Source organism: Scomber scombrus, chromosome 20, assembly GCF_963691925.1.
Source record: "Scomber scombrus chromosome 20, fScoSco1.1, whole genome shotgun sequence".
Classification (NCBI taxonomy): Eukaryota; Metazoa; Chordata; class Actinopteri; order Scombriformes; family Scombridae; genus Scomber; species Scomber scombrus.
In genome coordinates, this window is record NC_084989.1 from 20658278 (window position 1) to 20674278 (window position 16001).

The window sequence follows — 16001 nt, forward strand, 5'->3', positions numbered from 1 at the left end:
GTTCCTTCTTTCTTGTTTTGTCCCCCTCAGTGACCCCCACTGCTATTCAGATACTCTCCTCCAAGGGAGGTCAAGCGACTAATAGTTCAATCACAGCAGTGTCACAGTCTCACCATCCCCCAACTGTTACCATGGCAAGTCCACAGGGGGGCAGGGGGGGTTCATCATTCTACCATATACCACCTTAAGGGGCTTCATTACTTCAGTTCATAGCACCTTAAATGGTTAAACAAACACTCAGCAGCACAAGGGTCAATTGACTCCTAGGACTGGTGGAGGAAAAGCAGACGTCTGGAGAGAGGTTTCTCCTCCGTGCTGCTTGAACCTGCTAGTGGAAACTTTAACATGTCAAGTATCTGTCAAAAAAAAAGTGGGCAAATGAAGACAGAGAAGACACAAGCAAACACATGCAACTTTGAAAAGTTGCACCCTGCAACACTTGTCTAACTCTGACCATCCACTCAACAGATCCGTTCCCATTTTCCCTCCCTCATTTTTCATTCCTCTTTTATTTCCCTCTCTTTTCCCATGGTTGCCGCATCCAGTCCTCTACCAGTTTGCAGGTCTATTCAGCCCAACACAAAAGCAGCAGGCCGGTCCTCTGTGGACCAGAGGAAAGCATGCCTCTCAAAAAAACAGAAAAAAGAACTATCCCGCTCTCTCTCTATGGTGATTGAATTTCTTAACATCTTTTCAAAAAGCGCTTAAATGCCTGGAGGCGAGAGGAAGAAACAAGCTAATGGTGGATGGGGAGCACTGAACAAATTTCAGAGCCCTTTCCTGCTCGCGTTTGAGGTTGAAAGTGAGCTCCTGCCTTTCAAGTTTCAAAGTCCTCCTTCCTCCCGCAGTGTCACTGAAGGATTTGAAAAGAAGGTAATTGTGCTCACTGCCGTCCTGATCAGAGCACACGCCCCAGCTCTAGTATTTCAGGAGCTTTCTCTGCCACTATAATGGTACCTGGTGCTCCATTCCTGCATTCTTCCTCCTTTACTACTCTTTCTCCTCTCTCTCTCTAACCCTCTACAAATGCACTCCCCCCTTGCTCTCCCTTACTTGCTTTCTCTCCTTTTTTCACCCCCAGCAAGCCACTCATTAAATCCTAAAGCCCAGGTTTCTCCCTTTTTCCCCCTTGTCTGGGGTCTCTATTGTGAAACTCTGGTCCGAATACCTTCAGAGAAAACCTTATGCATGGCCTTTAATATGCCAGTATAAAAGAGAGTGTGGATGCAATGACAAAATTAAAATTTAAAAAGAGATAATGAGATATGGAGTGGGGCCAATTCCTCTGAGAGCTGAGCTGGGCTCGAGGACAAGGGGTGGGGGGGGGGCTAAAGTTAAGGGTGCCTGGCCAATTCAAAGAAATGAAAAGTGAAACAAAACCCTCAGCTTGTTGTTTTTGAAGGTATTTTCCCGAGGCAGAGGTTAAGAACAAGGATTGCTGTTCCTCCACATGCCAATCTGTCCTTGACTCTCAAGCATCTGATTCGCCCTCCAGCCTGAACTCTGTCAGAGTCTCTAAAGCTGGGACATGTATGTTTCAGGGGTGCACAAAAGCCCATTGCACATTGCAACCCCACCCCCCCTCCCTTCCTGTTACTGCCTTTTCTAAAAGCCTAAACATCAGAGGAGGTGTTGTTGTACCTCTGAGCCAAAGCCAGATATGTGCTGTGTTCCACCTTCGAACTTCTCAAAGCAGTTGTTGTCAGTGGCACAAACAGGTTTTGGCTGGGGAGCACATGGAGAGTGAACACGGAGAGAAGAGGAGAGGAGAGGAGAGGAGAGTGGAGGATATACAGTGAAATCACACACACAAGAAAAAAACACTTCTTCAAAGCTCCTCTCCTCCTGTGCAATAATCTCTTGCTCCTTTTTTTTCTTTCTCTTGCAAATCAACTCCCGGGAAAGACTCAAGACTCCCCAATTAACAATGAGAGGGGGAAGAAAAATTCCAGCAGCTGGCTAGAGTTTAATAAGAGCACCTCTCCAAGCGGCTTAGGCTTATGTACCTGATTCACCGGCCCTGGCATTGGCACTATAGACAGAGGGAATCATTCACGATTAGCGCAGGCTGAAAGACGAGGGAGTGAGAGACCGCTCAAACTCCACCAAACCCAACACAACAAGAGCACGGGGGGATTACTGCAATTGTGTGAGGTATTTTTCTGATCAACTTCTTGGCTGTCGGGCTGAGCGCCACAAGGAGCTGGGTGCCTTCCCCCAAAACGGAGTTCAGCTCTGCATTATGTGAAGGTTACCAAGTCCTGATGGAGCTTCCTGTATCTGCCTAAAAAATAAGGGGGGGGGGGTGTGACATTCTAAAAACTCCTTGACAAAACAAAATCTTCTAAATGTCAGCAGGCAGAATCAGGTCATTACCCTCATATGTGTGGGCAGGGTAGTTAGAAATCCCCAGTAAATATCTGTCAGAGCTTGGGAAGACTTCAACAAACATAAAGTTCATTTAACTTTGAGCTCATGTTTGATTCGGTCTCTGCAGAGCGAATCCGTGGCGGTACATTATTTAACCATCAGCGTGTGACTGATGTTTGTATGAATTGCACAGAGAGGCACGGGCAGGTCAGGATGGTCCCTCTCCTGGTTAGCAGTCTATTGTCAGCCGCTGATTTCCCACACAGCTCCTGCAAATGCCCTCCTCAATATTCATCTAGGCAAATTCTACGACTCCCACATCTCAATTTATCTCTCGGCAGCCCACGCCCCAACCCCCAGCTCAGCGGCCCCTCAGTCCCAAGCCTGTTCTCTCTCCTTCGCCGCCGCCGGGGGTCTGCTGGGACGCACCCGGAGCTCAGAGATCTTGCAGTCCCAGCCTCCAGGCCCCGGGGCTGGGGAGGGGCAAATCAAAGCCTGCTTGGCTTCTTCCTTCTTCCCTGCGCTCACCTCAAATCAGCCTCACAGCGGGGTTGTGTCGTGCCAAGCTCCCGCCTGCCACTAGCTACCCCTTATTCACCCATTAGGGGCACAGGCCCACCATAGAGCAGCCTGAAACCCCACTACCATTTCATCAGGGCCACATTGTGAGGGAAGCAATGAGCATTGCAATGAGAGAGCTGAAAGCCCTGACTCTAAAATGCACACTGATGCGTTTCTGACCATGGATAGTTATGGCTTTTAAGATGTTTTTTTCACTCAAAGGGCACCTTGGCCTGCATTCTTCGAGGAATCAAACACCAAGAGATGCATTTGATCAAAGCTTCAAAGCAAAAAAATGCCATTTAGTGCTATGATTGGCTTACGGGATGTATAAGCATTGCTTCAGATAGTCACAAGCCAGCTACGATCAGCCATAACCTGTTAGTTATTTACACTGTCCTCTGTAACAATATAAAATGATTGTGCACTCGGGCAGAATTATGACCGTTTGGGATAGTGGGTCTTTTTAGGGTGGATGTGGGCACGTTTCCCACCAGACCGGAGCGGGCCAGCTTTCCACTGGGCCTCACCATTGGAATCCCACTTCTGACACCAGAGTGATCCGGACCAAGTCTGTGGCACTCAGATTAGGAACGGCTCGCCAAGAGAAATGGATATCCAGCCAAAGCAAAGTAGCACAGAGCCAACAGTTTGGATAAAATAGAAAAAATAATACAGTAATTTCATGCACATCAAATACGATCCAAAATGCCACTGTGTACATTCCCCACCTTACTGTATGGAATGATATCATAAATTAACTTTCAATAAGTCAAGCATTATGTCCATGTATATAGCATTTGTGATCTGAATACTCCTTAACATGTTAACATAGCGTGATGCTGTGGTGCTGTTAATTGTGTAAAAAGTACACATTCACACATTCTGGTACACGTGTTAAAGAGTGCACTGAATTGAGGCATAGAGGCCCCCATTAAGATAGTTAGCTAGCACTTACTCGGAGCTGGATAATTAGACACTTCAAAGGCACCTGCCCGCCATCCCAGTGGGGGCAAGAATCGCCGCCCCCCGCCCCGTTTAAAAGCATGTTAACTCCTATCTGAGGCTAGCAGGCTAATTTAACTTTTGACATTTGATATCTAAGGAATGAGAGGGATCAGCCATTTAGCTGGAACAGGATTACCCCCCCTCCACACACACACACACACACACACACACACACACACACACACACACACACACACACACCCAACAGCCCTCCTCCTACTTCTCTTCCTCACCCTCCCCTTCAACCACAAAACCCCCCTCTCCCAGTCAGGCCGGATTCATTAATTTTCCTGCTGCTAAGCACTTTATCAATGACTGGTGAACGTCTAAGTCCAGAGTGGACTCTCTCTCTCTCTCTCTCTCTCTCTCACTCTCTCATAGTGATTAGGCCTTTGGATGTTCAGATCAGCCTGTCTATTCCACTCCCTGCTCCGTTACTGCTGATCTGAACACCGCTGTGATCACGTCCACACTAAAGCAGGCTACTTCTGGAAACGTGGTTTAGGTGTGAAAACGACATGCTTTCGTAAAGGTTTACACCAAAATTTCAACGTGGAACTTGCTACACCAAAAAGAAAAAAAATGGCTAAAACTCCTCTTCTTCATCCTATTTCAGTCTGCAAAGAATAAAACAATAAATAAATTGTAGAGTCTCAGCTAGTTAAACCTCTGTTCAGTGATCACCTGCCGAACTCACTTTTTTGTTAATCTTATGTACATGGTTTTAAGTCTCTGTCAGGCACCACGAGCAGAATGAATAGTGATTTGATGCTGGTCAATAAAGCAAAAAAAATTTGCAAAGCCTATTTTTTAAATTACTTAAATCCTGCATTGTTAACATCCATGTTTACTAGCTTAGAGTCTTCTTCTTACCTACATTAGCTGGCGTATATTTTCCCTATCACCATTCTGGAAACAATCATTTTCAGTTACAGTCACAAACACTCATATAAAGGGGACGGAGGGTTACAACATTGAGAAACAAAATTAATATAGCCAAATTAGTGAATGTATGTCAGCCTGTCAGCACAGAATTGTAGTTTACATTTGCTGGTAATGATTGTTTTACACCTGTATTCATTTCAAACAACACCTCGGCCAAATATATTCAAATATAGTCAGACACCTTTGACATATCACAGGTAGAGAGGTGCTGGGAGTTAATTCGCATCCATAACTCTACATTAGTCTCAGTCTAAATGCCTTCTGCTGAATGTCTACATTACAGGTTGAATCAGGGGCTACACATGAGTGTGACGGATCTGGGTTAAATGAACAGCATGCCTGGGCCTTTGATGCTGCAGCTGGTAATGCTTACAGTTTCTAACCCGTCACATTTGGACATAAGGCCTTTTTACCAGAGAGCATGACAATCAGAATTCCAAACTACAAGCCAAATGCCATATAAAATAACACAACTCAACTGACTCCTTCACGCTGCTCCCACAATGAGGGGTTGTTCTTAGCACGCATTAAGTCACCTGGTGTTTAAAAAAAAAAAAAAAACCTCCAAAGCTAATGAAATCAACTTTTTTCTATTTTTTTTTACCTTAACAGCTTGACACATTAATTATTTAAAATAACATTCGTTCATTTTCCACATTTTTTTCCCCCATCAGGACCATGAAGGTGCCAATTCACCTCACAAAGAATCCTTTATAAACCAAACCTGTCATTCATCATTTACCTTCCAGCATCCTCCCATCATTACGGCCGAATGTTGCGCCACATTTACTACTACAGACCTCCCCAACCTGACCTCCCCCTGCCCCCCAACCTGTGATATGAATGGGAGTGCCAGCTTAATAAACAGGGTGTAATTCACCCCTCTCCCCCACCCCCTTTAAAATACAGGTGAGACCCTGGAACCCTTCATTACAGTGTCTGCAGCAGGCAGAGAAAGCTCCGAAGATTAGAGGATCTGCCATGTTGGACAAACAGACTTAACCACTGTCTGCTGGGAAAGGGGGGCTGGAGGTTGGAGGTGAGCGGTGAAAGGAAAAGGCTCTATACTCTTTATGTGATTAGATAAGTGGTAAAGCAAAATACAGGGTGAAAGTGTCATGTCTGGATGATATGTTGGATTAGTGTCTTGAAACCTTAACGTCATGTGTTTTATTATCCAGTAGGGACAACTCAGTAACTCCCTACATGACTCAGTGCTGCTGACTCAGTGTACTGTAGTGTTAAAACAGTAAGTAAAAGTCTTCATTTTACCCATAAATAATGTGAGGTGAATCAGTGGCAGTTTTGGAAGCTTCCAAGTCCTGGATGACCATAAAACTATTTTGGTTCCAGTACAAAAAATGGAGAGAAGTCAAGTGAAACTCAGAGGGAGTACTCTTTCACCAAACATCCAATCAATCTAAGTTTAAGATTCTGATGCACGCACCGCTCCTTTGCAGCAAAAAGGATTAAAATCAATGAACTCTCAGGGTTTTGGGGCAAATTTCTGATGAGTTCAGCAGCTATGATTGTGACTTGTGTAAAAAAAAAAGAAAAAAAAATGCAGCAATGAAGTTTTGAATTCACAGCAGCTTTACTTTATGGCATCTTAGATTGCAACAGCTGCTCAGACTCATTTGAAGGCAAAACTGACTTCTCATACATAAAAATAACTGAATAACTACGCATCTTGTCACATTTCTCTGTTTGGCTACAAAATATGTGGCCTTTAACCCTTCACTACCTCTGACTCTCTCTCTTTCATTGCCGTCCGCTCCAGGTAATGAACTCTCCCTCATGTATGACCTCTCCTGTCACTCCGGGCGCTCCTCCTCGCTGCTCTCACCTCATTCTCTAATCCCTGCATTACTTTCCCCATTTAATCCCACATTCCACATTAAGGATGGCCACTGCAGCCCGGCGGACAAGTTGCTTTCATAATCTGGTGTAGTTACCGGAGAGAAGCAGTGTGATGGAGGCAAAGCAGTGTGATCATAGTAAAGACTCACCTGCTTAAAGCGGGCTTATTTTTTACTGTCTACTCCTCTCTATCCCTCATTCCTCCCACTTCATGTATCTTGTTCTCACTTTCTTCCCCGCTAATCTCTTATTCCTCGCTTCTGCCTTCCTGCTCTCATCCCTCACTCTCCCAGATCGTCTCCCAGTTCCCATGTATTTCCCAAATCTCCTCGATATCCCTCCATCCCTTTTCCCCCTCACATTCCCTCCCCGCTCCTCTCCATCCACCATACCTCCCTCCATCTATCCTTCGCCCTCCCTCTTGAGCCGCAGTGGGACTTGCTGGACTCATGCAGCCCCATGCTGAGCTGCTCCAGAGCCAAGCCAGAACAAAGAGCCCATTGAGCCGAGGGGAGACATAATGTGGGCCGCACTCTGACAGCACCGAAGATGAAGTCATGAGGTCGCCAAACAGTTAATAATCACGGCCCCATCTTCCAGCTGCACCGTGTGTGTGTGTGTGTGTGCGTGTGTGTGTGTGTACAGTTTCGGTGCAGTCGAGGGAAGTGAGAGAAAATGAGAGATTATGTGTCTGCATGCATGCATGACTGAGTATCTGCAGTATGTAACGCGTGTGTACATATCTTACAGCATGTGGATGGATAAAAAGCTTTTAAGAGCGTAATGAGATACTCCATGACACTCAAAAATGTGCTCAATCACTTTGTAAATACCACAGTGGAAAAACAAAACCATCAGAGAATTGCACTTTTAGTTTTTGGCTTTGCTCCAGCTGTGTTGAAGAACGCCCACCTCACCCCCACCCCAACCCACCACACCACCAACACCACCGCCTCCCCCCCCCCCCCCTTCTTTCCTTATTGGAGTCTGTCTGGCGCAAAGTCTGACATGAGACACATCTCCCCGGGACTGGAGCTGTCGCTGCGAGGCCCACACTCCGAACATCATTAGACTCACAGCTCCAGGTGAGATCAGATAGGGTGGATAGGGCAGGAAAGACACAGAGAGAGTGAGAGAGAGAGAGAAAGAGGTGGATGTGTATTTGTGTCTCTGTGCAAAAGCTTGCATGTGGGAGATTCAATTGAAGCATTAATCTCAATGCCACTGAATGACCATGGCCTATTAAAATGCCTTTACGGGACCACTTGCTTGTCAAGAGGCCTCCAGGCTGCGTTAGGATCGGGGAAAAGGGGAGGAGGAGGCGGGGTGAATGGTGAAAGACAACTATGCAATTGATTAACATTAGGAGGACTTGCTCAAGTTCAAATTGCACGGCCCCTCTGCTGTAAGCTACAGACATTTGTTTCCCCGCAAGTAGAATGTTTCTTTCAAACCCTGTCTCTGCTACACATCTGAGTTCAATTCTCCGCATGCCCTCTCTCTGAAAATCAATTCCTCCTCCTCTCCTCTGCTCTTTTCCTCCAGCTCTGCGAACAGACCAGGGCGAGGGGATTACACTGTCCCTCCCCAGATCCAAGCAAGACAACAAATGGTTCTTATCAGCTGACACCCACCCCCCCCCCACCCCCCCTCTCCCCACCTTCCCCTCCCCTCCTCCCTCCCTGCCATCCAGGAGGAAGAGGCAGAAAAACTGGCCGCTCCGGCACGGATGTGTTTTTGGGCTCTGTCTGCCAATCGTGGCAACTCTTTTCACACTTAAAGCCTGAGCTATTTACGAGAGCCCTGGGAGAATGCGTGCGCAGGACCGGAGGGTGGGAAGAATGGAGGGGAGAGAGCTGCTGCTTCTCAACCTCTGCTTCTAATCAATCACCAGAAATCACTGCCATGGTTTATGGCCTTTGATCCTAGCTCCTCTTTCGCACTGCGAGGGAGAGAGTTGGGCGGGAAAGAGGAGGGGGGAGCAGGGAGAAGGGTGAGAGTCAAGGCCCAGGGGGTGTGGAGGTCAGGGGAGAGAGATTAGGGGGTATAGGGCCTTTTGCTCTCTCAAACCTGAAAGCATGTCTTGATTTAATCCAGTGAGTTTTCAGTACAGAGCTGAATGTGGCCTGAAACGTATAGACAAAAAAAGTTTCTATCTTCGATTCGACATTTCTGGATGTTTTGCAGACAAATATTTATTAAGAAAGATTTTAGGCCGCACTCAAACCGACATTAGTCCTGTGTAAAAAAGCACAGCCATTCCATCATCTGAGAAGAGGCAGCGCAGGGGGCTCCAGCAAAACAACGCAGGGTCACCCAGCAGAAAAATTGAACCACTAAACTTTTGCTGCAATGCAACATGACATCATCCAGGAAGGTGCTGCACTGGCCAATCACATGCATGCACACACACACACATTCCTGGTAGATGACTTTGTAACATTAACTCCATTTTCTCTGTTTACCTCTCGATTGTTGCGATCAAAGATAAAATCGTTGTGTTTCCAGAATTCTAAAACTCTGTATGTTAGTAGTACAAACAGTCGTGCAGTGTGTTGCTGTCTGATAAACCTTTAAACACATAAATCTGGTACTCTAACTGGACTTCCTGGATTGTATTTCATTGTCTCACGCCTGCACAAACGCAGCCCCCCTACGTTGTTTTAACACAGAGCTCCTTTCAGTCTGAATCTACCCCTTAATGAGCTAATTTATGTGATGGCAACCAATCTTTGTACAAGAGAATAATTTTCCAGATCATCTCAATAAAACTATGCTGGTGCAGTCTGTACTATTTGAACAGAGCTTCTTTGTATTTTGTTTTTAAGGTTCATTTTACCTTGAGAGCTCTTTTGAACTCCAAGTACATATTTGGTTTAACGTGTTAACCTGTCAACATGTTCAAAAGCTTACAAGAAAAACACAAATAACAGAATGCACAGACAATTCATGAGTCTTTTACAGATGTCTTACATGTCTTTACGACATAATGGTGTAAAAAAGGAGGCAGTTAGCTGGAAAACCTCGATTTTCTTTATATGTGATTAAAAAACCATCATTCAAAATCAGCGTCTATCCTCCTCCATGAACCGTCACTCCTTCAAATAAACTCCAACCCTGGTGGTAAGGCCACTAGTTGCTACTTCATCCTGAGCCTCATTCAACAAGAACCCAACTGCGGTAAGGAGCTGCGAGTGAGTGAACAAAACAGAGAGGACGTGGAGAAGAACACACCACAATAAATCCTCCTGGCAGGGTCAGGACACTCCTGCATTGTTCCTACTGGCAGGAGGGAGGCCACTGATGCCTACCGACAAATGGACAGAGTGGTAGAATAATCAACTACTGTTTCCCCACTTTATGGGTTTATGAGTTTATGGGGCCCCTGGACACCCCTGCACCTCCCCTCTCTCAGAGGAGTGAGATCCAGCATGTTCACAGTGCTGCCGGGATGCAGCAGAGACCAGACTGTCTGACATATCTCCTCTCACACAGGGCAGGCTGATTTGTCTTTGTGAGGCTGGTCATTGGTTTAGAGGCTTGTCTCTGACCCGGGTGACCTCTGACTCCCAGGCCTTTCTGTCTCTCAGCGTGTCAGTGAAAAGGACCTCAGGTGCTTCTAAAGAGCCATTCTGATGTTCAGCATGAACTATCAGAGCCTATTAGAATTAAAAATCTGTGACTGAGGTGTTGTCTCGAGGAGAAAATAAAGGTTAGCAGTAAAATGATTATATAAACTGTTACAAACATCCATCTAACAGACTGACTTCCTAGTTCAACTTTACTATACTTGCCACACTTTACATTTTATGCCTCAGAGTGAAGTAATTCAAATTCTTCTTGCCACATCTGACTTTGTTTCAGTGATGTGGTTATGTGCCTCAAAGCAATTGCAAAAACTGAGTATAATGTACAATAACAACAAAAATGAGGGTCAAAACTATTACACAAGTTGTAATTTTCTTCAAGGGCTAATTTTGAAGTTTTCATGCCACAACAGTTAAGTTTTGGCTGCGTCTCCACAGCGTGCAAAAGTCTTGAGGCAGTGGCTTATATGCATCTTCCAGCAGTGACGGAGCAGCGGTGCTCCAGCAGGCAGATCTGGGCAAGCGGAAGTTTGCCAGACAAGAGAAGCCAGGCTGGGCTGGGCAGCTGAGGTTCCCCTCCGCCCTGAGTAGCAGCGAGGCTAAGCTAATCCTGCGCCTCAGGCCCCTGTGAGGTGGCTCTGCCAAAGCCTGTCCCCCTGCTGCTGCAGGAAATTGCCTTCAGTGCAGAAGTCCATGAAGAGGCTATGAGGCTCACCAGTGAAGGCAAAGCCCATCCACTGGGTGTGCGTGTGACTTTACAAATCCTAAATCTACAGGTATATATTTGATATTTCATACCTGTTTATTTCTAAAAGATCACAACTACTGCACAACTATAGAGAAGCCTCCTTGTGGCTAAAAATGCAATATTATGTCTGCTTGTATAATAGTTTTTTGTGTATTTTATGCATTATTCATGTAGCATACAGAGGTTTTTTTGACACTAAAAGACAGTTTTCCTGTATGGGGTTGTGTGTCAGGCTATATAACGCCTCCTCCATTGTGCTGTTTGACCTGTGGGGCAGCCAGAGCTCCCATGAGGTCCCTTATCCCTCCATCAGTCCTCTCTCATTAGCCCCCACAGGCAAAGCCCAGAGCAGGGTAACATGGAGGGGCCCCTGTTTCCTCCTCCTCTGGTCCCCATGAAATACATATAGCACAAATACAGATGCCAGACATCTCCTTTTAGTAGTTATGATGCACAAACCGCTCAGTGTAACCACCAGCTTGCTTTCTCTAAAAGAAAAAGCCAATTTAAGATATCAAATTTCCTGATGCTGTTCTGTCGAAAACCATTCTGGTTATATTTCCATATTTTTATTAATTTATTATGTCATTAGTCACACTAAAAAAATGGATCACGTTGCTATGGTGTTTCATCCTTTCAGAGGGAATAACACAAGGATATAAAAAGTGGAAAGCAGAGGTGGCAGCATTAGGAGGGAGGAGGAGGAGGAGGAGGGGATGGGGCAGGACACAGTGGAGAAACAGTTGATTATGAGTCCCATCAAGTGATCAATGATTTCATTAATAAGACGGATCACGCAGCTGTCATAGCTGTGACACAGGCTGAGGGATGATCCGCACCCAACGTTCCATTTCGCCCCCCTTCCTCCTCAAGCCTCCCTCCCTCCCTCCCTTTCTCGCTTCTCCCTCTCCTTGTCCTTTCGATACTGACTGCCTCTACCAACGACAAGGGAACGCCAAGGAAAAAAGGGATGGAGCTGGGTGTTGACGGAGGTGTGTGGGGGGAAGACGAGGAAGGGGGGGCAGTCATGAGGGAAGAAGGGAGGGAGGGAATGGAAGGGGGGAGAGGAGGGAGGAAGAAAAGTGAAAATCCATTTTGAAACCCATTTTCAATTAGGGGTCCACAAGCTGTTATCACAGGTGTCCCAGAATGGGGGCCCGTAAGTGAAAATGTCTCCTATCCGTTTCTGAAATGAAACCTTATCTGGGAGGCACAAAGATGGCGGGGACAGCGTATCTGTAAATTACTTTCCATCCCCGCTGTTAACGGGAACTTTATTTCTGTCAGATGACATTCCCCTCTATTTACTGTTGATCATTTAAATGGCTGCCTAAAAAGAAGGTGGCCCCTCACTCTTCTTCTTCTTCTATATCTCCCCCCTTTCTGTATCAATCTTCTTCTCTCTCTCTTCTCTACCCGTCAGAAGATTTTTTTTTTTTTTTTTTCCTTTTTCCTCAAAGCCAAGTCACCTTTTCTTCTTTAAACACTTTAGGCACGCTCTCCATTTTTGCTTAGGGGTTTTTTTTTTTTTTCTGGTAACCTACATGAGAGTCTAACATTTGTTGCCCTCAAAGGCTTAACTTGTTTGCCTTAGAGACCCTTGCTCTTGCCCTTTTAAAGCAAAAAAAAAAGCTCCCATCTCACCCACTTCATGAACTGCTTTGCAGCGGCTCCTGCTATGTTAAAACAACATTCCCTGACAGTTTTCCAGCACTTCTCCTCTCCATTTTTTCAATTCTCGTCTTATTACTTAAACTTATCTCTAACCAACTGAAGTCCATCTTCTCTTCTTTTTCTCTTTTGCAAATAACCAACCCTTGACCCCCACCCTGTTTTTTCCCTTTTTTTATTATTATCAAATTATCCCATGACGACAGGATTTATTCAACCAAGGAGCATGGACATCTTTTTTTTTTCTTTTTTTTTTTTTTAAGCTCAGGACCCAACAAAAGAATCAGGGGACTTTGTGGTCCACCTGCCTGCCGAATGATGAGGGTGGGAGGGGTTGAGCAAACCCCCCCTTCCCCTCCTCTCCTCAAAACCCCTCCTAAAGAGCACCAATCACAGCATTGTTGTGGCACAGTCGGCTCTTTTGAGCTGTCAGGCAAGAGGAGGGGGCACAGAGATGAATGGCACACAGGATGAAGCCACCATTTAAGCCAACCATGTGGGAACGCTCTATACCAGGACTCAATAATTACTCTGGGCCTGCTCAACTTGGACAAAACTTGCAGACTTGAGTGCAAGAGGGAACGAGGAAGAGGAGGAAGTTGAGAATGATCCCTGTAGAGCATGTGAAGCGAAGATTCTTGGAGTAAAAATCAGTTTCCAGGAACAAAAACAAAGTTATCTCAGATCAGATTAAAGTTACTCGTGCCGCAGAATCAACACCTGATCTACTTCTCGGTAGCAGAACACCAAGCCATTCCACCTGCCCGCCCCCCCCCCCCCCCTTCTACTTATTTTTCCGCACTTTTCACAACTTATCGTATCACGCCGTTGCCGTGGCGCACCACGGGGTTTCCGCTGCATAGAGATCAGGGGCCGCTATACTCTGCCTGACCGAGGGAAATATTTCGCAGGGCCTGCCTAAGAAGAACCAGTCACCGGGGTTCCACAGCTGCTCACAATTACCTTTTGTTTGGATGGAGGCGGTGGGGCAGGGGCTACGGGGGTTAAAGTTGAGGCGAGTGTAGGGTTACACCTGATAAGAGGTTATGAGTTTTGGGGGCGACTTGGGAATGTGCTGTAATTATAACCACACAAAGAATGTGTAAGCTATCTTATGATTCCAAGAGAGAAAGAAAGAGAGAGATAGAGAGGGAGATTGGGATCTAAAGAGAGACCTTTCTCTGCAGATAAGTATCATCACTCCCCCTCGTCCGAGTGAATTATTGGACTACTGTATTTTTAGGAAGTGCAACATCGCTTGAAGCTGTAGCATGTCTTCTGACGTGGCTGAGTCAGTTCAGGAGACTACTCAGCAAGGTTTGAGACAAACCTCCTGCTGTTCAGAGCTATAATTACCAGCACATTACGAAGAAAAATCCACAATCATGGAGCCAAATTACATCCATGCTTTTTCCACAACAAACTTTTTTTCCCTCTGCTGCCCCTTTAATTAATAAAACAGTGCTCTGGCCATCTGGGAATGAGTAAGAGTGAGCATGTTCCCAAGATGCAGGATGCATTACCTTACCCACTTCCTGTGATAAGTCCCATATGGGGAGAAAGTCACAGCAACTTATTTACCCTTTGCTGGACTGTTTGTCTCTTGTTCACACTTGGGACGATCACATTTGACATGACTAATAGCCAAAGGGGGCATGGAAGGGGGAGTGGGTGGGGGGGGCTGACAGAAAACTGCATCAGGCCACCAGCTCCATCTCCCAAAAGCCAACCACCCCTCCATAACCAAAACCATCCAAATCCTCTCACTGCTAATGAGCACAGCTGCAGCTTAGGCCGTGGTGATCTCAACTCTGGTTTTGTTATGACTTTAGCTGGATGTCCCTAGGCTTTCCAGCAACCCCACCCCCCGAAACCCCCCCCCCCCCCCCACCATCTAATATCCTCATTTCAGCATCTGAATTGAGAATGAAAGGTTGAATGACGACAGGCCGTAATGAACTGTAAGCTTCGAGCCGCTTTTAATCGCATGTGTTGAAGACATTGCTGTGTAAACATGCCAAAGTTTTGCTACCAGTGAGCATTATATGTGACTCACCATGAACCATGAGAATAGGAAACGGGAGGGGGTGGGGTGTGGGTGTGTTAGGGGGGGGGGGGGGGGACAGTCATATGCAAGGATCTGTGCATGTCGTAATCTTTAAATCCAGTTTTATGGGAGTTGGTCAATTTCACATTAACGTAATGACGACTTGAGTACAAAAACATTCCTTAGTCTCCAGTATCAGATCAGATCACTCAAATATGATGAGTGATAGTAGGTGATGAACTGTAGCCACACCTCACGTCTGGAAACGTTGCTGTTTTAGCATGCCATGTTTTCTCATGGCATGCGTAAAGCCTGTTTATGCACTCAAGCTACAGTTTGATTAACGGACCTGGACGATATGATGATGAGTCTTTGAGATTTGCAAGATGAGCAGGTGAGTGATTTTTTTTTTACCCCGCCTGTTGAGGAATGTGGTGTAGTTTCATTTAAACGAGGCCTATTGACCATCATTTCCAAAAATATGTGTAAAACTTGTAAGAAAAATTGGACATAAGTTGGAATGAAGTTGGCTAAAAGGGTCTAACACAGAATTTGGTGATAATTTATACCTTATATGCTTTGGAGGACAAATTGGCATAGCCGACGGGAACTTTAAGGTGTCTGGGGTTTCATTTAATGAGAAAATGTATTAAAATTAAATGGATTTATTTCAGTGGAAAATGATTTTTTTGTCTTTTTGCCTTCTCTCCTCACATGTCATTCACTTAGGAACCAATCTACTTTCCTTAAAAACAAAAACAAAAACAAAAAACTCAACAAAAACATTCCACCAAACCAAAATCATGTCTACATGAACCGCTGTGGCTGCAGTTTGAGGTGACGCGTACCGTTTGAGGTGGTGCTGGAGGCCACTGCCTTCTCACTGATGTCATTGCGTGCTGATGAGCCTTTGGTCGCCACAATGGTCTCCACCCTCTTCTTCTTCTCAGCTGCTGAACTGGCCTGGGAGTGGGTTTCCATGGCGATTGCTCATTCCTCAACACCTCATGGAGACGGGATAACTGGTGGAGGAGAAGAAGAATGGGAGGGGGTGGTGGTGAGAGAACAGGTGAATGCAGTGTTTTGCACACTAAATCAGACGAATCAATTGAATTTGTGCATTTTTAAAAGAAGTGTCTGATTTAACAGCTTGTTAAACCAAAATAAATCAGTTTGACTTACACACAAAGTTTAAAAATCGTGT

General features: G+C 45.6%; 1 protein-coding gene across 1 annotated transcript in view; it reads right to left on the reverse strand.

Annotated features, from left to right (window-relative positions):
* gli3 (GLI family zinc finger 3) overlaps positions 1 to 15778 on the reverse strand; it is a 75392-nt gene extending 59614 nt beyond the window's left edge. Inside the window, exon 1 of the mRNA XM_062441152.1 lies at positions 15646 to 15778. Coding sequence (XP_062297136.1) covers positions 15646 to 15778 — 133 coding nt within the window. The remainder of the gene's footprint in view (positions 1 to 15645) is intronic.
* Positions 15779 to 16001: the final 223 nt, after the last annotated feature.